This window comes from Mastomys coucha, chromosome X, assembly GCF_008632895.1.
Source record: "Mastomys coucha isolate ucsf_1 chromosome X, UCSF_Mcou_1, whole genome shotgun sequence".
Classification (NCBI taxonomy): domain Eukaryota; kingdom Metazoa; phylum Chordata; class Mammalia; order Rodentia; family Muridae; genus Mastomys; species Mastomys coucha.
The window spans coordinates 14555148-14564096 of record NC_045030.1 but is presented as its reverse complement, the minus strand read 5'-3'; the positions used below and the strand labels follow the sequence as shown (position 1 = coordinate 14564096).

Below are 8949 nucleotides of genomic sequence, written 5' to 3'. Positions count from 1 at the left end.
GAAAGTCACTGGAGAGAAAATGGCAGATCTCACCAGAGTCCCTGGGTTAAAGCACTTTGGAGGCAGGCTCTCCACTTGCAGGGAAGGGGCAGAGAGGGTTGCTGATCCACTGCTCTTGCTCAGAGGCTGAGAGGATCCTGTCTTTGCCGCCCTGCGACTCCTGATATCTTCTTTAATTAATTAATTTATGTATTTTTCTTAGATATTTTCTTTATTTACATTTCAAATGTTATCCCCTTTCCTGGTTTCCCCTCCAAAAACCCCCTATCCATCCTCCTTCCCCCATGCTCACCAACCCCACTCCTGCTTCCCTGTCCTGGCATTCCCCCTCACTGGAGTATGGAGCCTTCTTAGGACCAAGGGCTTCTCCTCTCATTGATGTCCAACAAGTCCATCCTCTGCTACATAAGTAGCTGGAGCCATGGATCCCGCCATGTGTACTCTTTGGTTGGTAGTTTGGTCCGCGGGAGGTCAGGGGGTACTAGTTGGTTCATATTGTTGTTCCTCCTATAGGACTGCAAGTTCCTTCAGCACCTTGGGTCATTTCTCTAGCTCCTCCATTGGGGATCACTTGCTCACTCCAATGTTTGGCTGCAAGCATCCACCTCTGTATTTGTCAGGCTCTGGCAGAGCCTCTCAGGAGACAGCTATATCAGGCTCCTATCAGCAAGCACTTATTGGAATCCACAATAGTGTCTGAGTTAGGTGACAGTATTTGGGATGGATCCCCAAGTGGAAATGTCTCTGGATGGTCTTTCATTTCAGTCTCTGCTCCACACTTTCTCTCTGCAACTCCTCACATGGATATTTTGTTCCCGCTTCTAAGAAGGACTGAAGTATCCATACTTTGGTCTTCCTTCTTCTTGAGCTTCATGTGGTCTGTGAATTGTATCTTGGGTATTCGGAGCTTCTGGGCTAATTAATATCCACTTATCAGTAAGTACATACCATGTGTGTTCTTTTGTGACTGATTGGGTTACCTCACTCAGGATGATATTCTCCAGGTCCATCCATTTCCTCAGAATTTCATAAATTCATTATTTTAATAGCTGAGTAGTATTCAATTATGTCATTATACCATATTTTCTGCATCCATTCCTCTGTCAAGGGACATCAGGGTTGTTTCCAGTTTCTGGCTATTATAAATAAGGCTGCTATGAACATAGTGGAGCATGTGTCCTTATTACATGTTGGAGCATCTTTTGGGTATATGCCCAGGAGTGGTATAGCTGGGTCCTCTGGTAGTAGTACTATGTCCAAGTTCCTGAGCAACTACCAAACTGATTTCCAGAGTGGTTGTACCAGCTTGCAATTCTCCCACATTTACTGCCACCTGGGTTTTTTATCCTAGCCATTCTGACTGGTGTGAGGTGGAATTTCAGGGTTGTTGTGATTTGCATTTCCCTGATGACTAAGGATGTTGAACATTTCTTTAAGTACTTCTCAGCCATTCTATATTCCTCAGTTGAAAATTCTTTGTTTAGCTCTATACCCCATTTTTAAATAGGGTTACTTGATTCTCTGGAGTCTACCTTCTTGAGTTCTTTGGATATTAGCCCTCTATCGGATATAGGATTGGTAAAGATCTTTTCCCAATCTGTGGGTTGCCGTTTTGTCCTATGGACAGTGTCCTTTGCCTTACAGAAGCTTTGCTATTTTATGAGGTCCCATTTGTCAATTCTTGATCTTAGAGCATAAGCTATTGGCATTCTCTTCAGGAAATTTTCCCCTGTGCCTATGTGTTTGAGGCTCTTCCCCACTTTCTTTTCTATAAGTTTCAGTGTATCTGGTTTGATGTGGAGGTCCCTGATCCACTTGGACTTGAGCGTTGTACAAGGATGTAAGAATGGGTCTATTTGCATTCTTCTGGATGCTAACTGCCAGTTGAACCAGCACCATTTGTTGAAAATTTTCCACTGGATGGTTTTATTTTCTTTGTCAAAGATCAAGTGACCGTAAATATAGGGGTTCATTTCTGGATCTTCAGTTCTATTCCAGTGATCTACCTGCCTGTCACTGTACCAATGCTATGCAGTTTTTATCACTATTGCTCTGTATTGCTTGTGGTCTGGGATGCTGACTCCCCCAGAAGTTATTTTATTGAGTATAGTTTTGGCTATCCTGGGTTTTTTGTTATTCCAGATGAATTGGAGAATTGCTCTTTCTAACTCTATGAAGAAATGAGTTGGAATTTTGACGGAGATTGCATTGAATCTGTAGATTGCTTTTGGCAAGATGGCCATTTTTACTATATTAATCCTGCCAATCCTTGAGCATGGGAGATCTTTCCATCTTCTGAGCTCTTCTTCAATTTCTTTCTTCAGAGACTTGAAGTTCTCGTCATACAGACCTTTCACTTGTTTGGTTAGAGTCATACCAAGATACTTTATATTGTTTGTGACTATTGTGAAGGGTGTCATTTCCCTAATTTCTTTCTCAGCCTGTTTATCCTTTAAGTATAGGAAGGCTACTGATTTGTTTGAGTTAATTTTATATCTAGCCTCTTTGCTGAAGTTGTTTTTCAGCTGTTCTCTGGTGGAGGTTTTGGGGTCACTTAAGTATACTATCATATCATCTCCAAATAGTGATAGTTTGACTTCTTTCTTTCCAATTTGTACCCCTTTGACCTCCTTTTGTTGTCTAATTGCTCTAGGTAGAACTTTAATTACTATATTGAATAGGTAGGGAGAGAGAGGGCAACCTTGTCTAGTCCCTGATTTTAGTGGGATTGCTTCAAGTTTCTCTCCATTTAGTTTGATGTTGGCTACTGGTTTGCTGTATATTGCTTTTAATATGTTTAAGTACGGGCCTTGAATTCCTGATCTTTCCAAGACTTTTATCATGAAGGGATGTTGGATTTTGTCAAATGCGTTTTCAGCATCTAATGAAATGTTCATGTTTTTTTTTCTATGAGTTTGTTTATGTAGTGTATTACATTGATGGATTTCCATATATTATAACATCTGAGCATCCCTGGGATGCCTGCTTGATCATGATGAATGATCTTTTTGATGTGTTCTTTGATTTGGTTGGCAAGAATTTTATTAAGTATTTTTGTATCGATATTCATAAGGGAAATTGGTCTGAGGTTCTCTTTGTTGTATCTTTATGTGGTTTTGGTATCAGTGTAATTGTGGCTTCATAGAATGAATTGGGTAGTGTTCTGTTTCTATTTTGTAGAATAGTTTGAAGAGTATTGCTGTTAGGTCCTTTTTGAAGGTCTGAAAAATTCAGCACTAAAACCATCTGGTCCTGGGCTCTTATTGGTTGGGAGACTTTTAGTGACTACTTCTATTTCATTGGGGGTTATGGAACTATTTAAGTAGTTTATCTAATCCTGATTTAACTTTGGTACCTGGTATCTGTTTAGAAAATTGTCCATTTCATCCAGATTTTCCAGCTTTATTGAGTATAGGCTTTTATAGTAGGATCTGTTGATTTTTTTTTAATTTCCTCAGTTTTTTCTTGTTATATCTCCCTTTTCATTTCTGATTTGTTAATTTGGATACTGTTTGTGTGCCCTTTAGTTACTCTGGCTAAGGCTTTAATCTATCTTGTTGGTTTTCTTTTTTCATTTTTTTAAGGTATTCGTTGAATTTATTCAGTATAACCACAGAGGTATTGTCTTCAAGATGTCACATACAGACACACACACAGATACAACACAATATTTGTATTTAGCTCAAGTGTACTGTGTAAGGCTCACTTATATGTCTTCACATGCCACACAGCCCGTCATTTAGATAGTGGATATTCTCAATGCTGATCCCCTTGTTGATTTTCTCAATGTCTGCTGCTGCCATCTTCATGACTCCGACACACAGGGCATGCTCTTTCCCCTCTGCCATGACCGCCACGATGGTATCTACTGTAGCAGTGTAGAGCTTCACTCCAGGAGATGTTAAACCCGGACACATGATATTTGCACCACTGAGCACAAATTTGATGGCTCCCTTGTCGACCTGCTGGTGTGGCAGGATAAACGGGTATTTGTGAAGTAATCTTAGCATTGGATAAAAAGGTCCTTTTCTCTGCCTGAAAAACAGTAATTCTCCATTGACTGTAAGAATTTCCATGTGTTCATGGCATCTCACTATTTTGACGGGGTCTTTCTTAGGCATAATTTGATTAAGCCATGGCTTGATACCTGGAAACTGCTCAGTCAGTTGGCTCTTAATTCCCTTAATAACGGAAGTTTTCAGTTGGATGCAGTTGGACACACTTTCCTTCTCATCAAATTTCTTGAACATGATCTTGGTGAAGGGGCACCGACAGGTATGAGAGCTGAGGCGAAGCATGGATCTCCGACTGTCCGAGTTGCAGTCTACAGGAAGGATGATCTTGTTGATTTTCTCAAAGAACTAGCTCCTGCTTTTGTTGATTCTTTGTATAGTTCTTTTTGTTGATTGATTTCGGCCCTGAGTTTGATTATTTTCTACCATCTACTCCTCATTGGTATATTTGCTTCTTTTTGTTCTAAAGCTTTCAGATGTGCTATTAAACTGCTAGTGTAAACTCTCTCCAGTTTCTTTTTTGGAGGCACTCAGAGCTATGAGTTTTCCTCCTAACACTGCTTTCATTGTGTCCCATAAGTTTGGGCATGTTGTGCTTTCGTTTTCATTAAATTCTAAAAAGTTTTTAATTTCTTTCTTTCGTCCTTGACCAAATTATCATTGAGTTGAGTGTTGTTCAGCTGTCATGTGTATGTGGGCTTTCTGTTGTTTTTGTTGCTATTGAAGACCTGCCTTAATCCTTAGTGATCTGATAGGAGCATGGGATTATTTCAGTCTTCTTACATCTATTGAGGTCTGTTTTGTGACCGATTATATGGTCAGTTTTGGAGAAGGTATCCTGAGGTGCTGACAAGAAGGTATATTGTTTTGATTTAGGATGAAATGTTCTATAGATATCTGTTAAATCCATTTGGTCCATAACTTCTGTTAGTTTCATTGTGTCTCTGTTTAGTTTGTGTTTCCATGATCTGTCCATTGATAAGAGTGGGGTGTTGAAGTCCCCCACAATTATTGTGTGAGGTACAATATGTGCTTTAGTAAAGTTTAGTAAAGTTTCTTTTATGAATGTGGGTGCCCTTGCATCTGGAACATAGATGTTCAAAATTGAGAGTTCTTCTTGGTAGATTTTCCTTTGGTGAGTATGAAGTGTCCTCCCCATCTCTTTTGATTACTTTTGGTTAAAACTCTATTTTAGTGGGTATTAGAATGGCTACTCTAGCTTGTTTCTTAGGACCCTTTACTTGGAAAACGTTTTTCTAGCCCTTTACTCTGAGGTAGTAGTATCTGTCTTTGTTGCCCAGGTGTTTTTATATGCAGCAGAATGATGGATCCTGTTTACATATCTGGTCTGCTAGCTTGTGTCCTTCTATTGGGAAATTGACTCCATTGATGCTGAGAGGTTTTAAAGACCCATTATTGTTAGTTCCTGTTACTGTTGTTGTTGGAGGCGGTATCATGTGAGTGTGTGTGATTCTCTTTTTGGGGTTTGTTGTGAAATCATTCATTTCTTGTGTTTTATTAGGTGTAGATACCCTCCTTGTGTTGGAGTTTTCCCCCTAGCATCCTCTGTAGGGCTGGATTGGTAGAAAGATATTGTTTACATTTAGTTTTTTCATGGAATATCTTGGATTCTTCATCTGATGATTGAGAGTTTTGCTGGGTATAGAAACCTGGGTGCCATTTGTGTTCTTTTAGAGTCTGGATGACATCTTTCTAGGATCTTCTGACTTTTAAGAGTCTCTGTTGAGAAGTCTGGTGTAATTCTGATAGGTCAGTCTTTATATGTTACTTGGCCTTTTTCTCTTACTGCTTTTAATATTCTTTCTTTGTTCTGTGTATTCCGTGTTTTATGCATTATTATGTGATGGGAGGATTTCCTTTTCTGGTCCAATCGATTTGGTGTTCTGTAGGCTTCTTGTACATTTATGGGCATCTCTTTCTTTAGGTTAGAGACATTTTCTTCTATGATTTTGTTGAAGATGTTTTGAGTTTGAAATCTGCACTTTCTTCTATATATATTATTCTCATGTTTGGTCTTTTCATTGTGTCCTAAATTTTATGGATGTTTTGAGTTAGGGGCTTTTTGTACCAGTGTTAGTGGAGACCACACAGTAGTCCCACAAAGTTTCTTCACTTCAGATATCAGCCAAAAAATAGAGTTCCTGGGTTACTTATACCTCTGCTTACCCACTTGCAAATTTGAGAGTATACTATGTAGTTTTCTCATTTATGTAGCCAAATACTTAATAAACAAAGAAACTCATGGTTTTATGGTATAGTCCATCCTACAGGGAAAGTCATAGAGCATGAAGACTGCTTCCCCACAGATCAGAAAACAGAGAAGGGTTCACTGGTGCTCACTTCACCTTCTCCTTTGTTCCCTTTCTATCCAGTCTGGAATCCCAGTCCTTGGATGGTGCTGTCTACATTTAGAGTGGTACCTTTCCTCCTTAGTTAGTCAAATCTGGAATGTTCTTCATAGTCTTAGGCATTTCAAGTAGACAAACCAAAGAAATTAACATGGGGCTAGAAAGAGACCCCTACACACACACACTATCCTATACAGATCCAATAATATACTTGAATAACTCAGAGAACTCAGGAAGGTAATGGTTGTTGGCATATCTACGGGACACTTTTCTTGATTATTGATTAATATGAGAAGGCCCCACTCATTGTGGGCATGCTACTCCTAGGCTATGATTTCTATTCCTGGTTGATTTCCTGCCCTGACTTTCCTCAATGATGGACTGTGTTCAGTATATGGAAGGCAAATAAACCATTTCCTCCCTAAGCTGCTTTTCATCATAGTGCATATCATAGCAACAGAAGAACCCAACTAGAAGAAGGGTACAACTCAGGAACAACCACATGGTAGAGATACAGAACAAAGCACATGGAAGCGAAAAGCTTCCTTTGATAGCCTTTGGGTATGCTGTCCTCTCAGTACCTCAGTGTTGGCTTAAGTCAGAAGTTTCCTGAAGGACTGGAGAGATGGTTCAGTGGTTAAGAGCACTGACTGCTCTTCCAGAGGTCCTGAGTTCAATTCCCAGTGACCACATGGTGGCTCACAACCATCTGTAATGGGGATCTGATGCCCTCTTCTGGTATGTCTAAAGATAGTGACAGTGTACCCACATACATGAAATAAATAAATCTTTTTTTTTCTTTTTAAAAAAAAGGCCATGGACTAAGGCTGGGTCTTAAATACCAACAAAAACAATGGAAAGCACACATACACATGGAAGCTGAACAACGCTCTGCTCAATGATAACTTAGTCAAGGAAGAAATAAAGGAATTAAAGGCCTTTTAGAATTTAATGAAGATGAAGACACATCATACCAAAACTTATGGGACACTATGAAAGCGGTGTTAAGTAGAAAACTCATAGCTCTAAGTACCTCCAAAAAGAAACTGAAGAGAGCTTACACTAGCAGCTTGACAGCACACCTGAAATCTCTAGAACAAAAAGAAGCAAATACACCCAAGAGGAGTAAATGGCAGGAAATAATCAAACTCAGGGCTGAAATCAACCAAATAGAAATAAAAAGAACTATACAAAGAAAAAAACAAAAGTAGGAGCTGGTTCTTTGAGAAAATCAACAAGATAGATTAAAGCCTTAGCCAGACTAACCATAGGGTACAGAGACAGTATCCAAATTAATAAAATTATAAATGAAAAGGGAGACATAACAACAAAATATATCTTAAAATAATCATTCTATTTGTTTAATGTTAACCATTGAAAATATATAAAATCATGTTTTACAAACATCATGGAAATATTGATAACTTTTCTCACTGTGCTTGCATTTTCTTTTCTTTTTTTTTTAATGTAAAACCATTTAATTCTAAATCAATCACTTTCACAACAGTGAAAATCAGTGACTGGTCAAGGAATGCTGCCTTACATGTTCCCATTGTCCTTGTCCATGAGGGTGGCAGAAAGGTGGAGGCTGAGGACATAGAAAACACAGAAGGGAAAGCTGCCTTGGCCATGGGATGAGCGGTGAGCCTGTAGAGGAATGGCCCATAAAGCCCAAGTTGGCTGTCTTGCCTCAACTGCTGGCAGATGTATAGCCCTGCAATGTTCACAGAGGGCACATGACACCACAGCTGTGCTACTGCTTGCCCTGGGATGACTTTGCTGGTGCACACCTGGGTCATCCATCTCACCAGATTCCAAATGGTTTACTCCGCTACTCACAATCCCTCTCATCTCCTTTGTGTTCATTGGCTTAAGTTTTCCCTCTACTACTTATGGCCATGTTACACTGAGGGATCTTACCAATTCTCTCTAGAACAGAGACACTCCAGGGGCCCCTGTGACTGGGGATTTCCAAGCAACAAAGAATATTTAAAATCTGTCAGGCATACCATTAGGTTGGTGGCTTATTCTTACCAGCTAGAGTTGCCAAACCACCCTCCTACAAAATACTTCATACTGTATTCATTTCAACACTAACACTGGCATTGGCAGGTGAGGATTATGCAGTGAGGGGGAGGGCTCTTTCACCATTCTCAAGGTCTAGGGTTCCATAGATTATACAGAGTTACATCTAGAAAACTCACTAGGCAAGGCTTTCTCCCAGTTTCTGTTATTGCTGGGGCAGTGGGTGCTGGAAAAGTGAACAAAAGGGTCCAGTAGACACTCATCTTGCTGCCCTGCAGAGGTCTTCAGGAAGAGGTGACATTTCTAAGATGAGGCCTGACTGGCAAAGCAAGAGCCGTCTCAGCAGGTGAACTGTTCTGCTGCCTGGCACCACCATCCCATAATCAGATTCAGAGGAAAGAGCTTGTAAATTCAAGAACAAATCAGCATGAGGAAGAATAAGGAATCATGACCACATATCTCTGAGGTCCTTGTGTTACATGTCACCAGGGAGGGGTTGCTTGCTTAGGAGCCTCATGTGTCCCTGGGTTCAGCACACATTC

General features: G+C 40.0%; 2 protein-coding genes across 2 annotated transcripts in view; one reads left to right on the top strand and one right to left on the bottom strand.

Moving 5' to 3' along the window:
* Positions 1-8949, top strand: part of Znf182 (zinc finger protein 182) — a 65712-nt gene that overhangs the window by 21877 nt on the left and 34886 nt on the right. The gene's annotated exons all lie outside the window — the stretch shown is intronic.
* On the bottom strand, positions 3717-4396 carry LOC116074796 (malignant T-cell-amplified sequence 2-like). Its single transcript, XM_031347658.1, has one exon. The coding sequence runs from the start codon at positions 4296-4298 to the stop codon at positions 3717-3719; it is 582 nt and encodes a 193-aa protein (XP_031203518.1). The 5' UTR covers positions 4299-4396.

Coding starts and splice junctions, on each gene's coding strand:
- LOC116074796 (XM_031347658.1), bottom strand. CDS start 4,298: ATGCTTCGCCTCAGCTCTCATACCTGTCGGTGCCCCTTCACCAAGATC.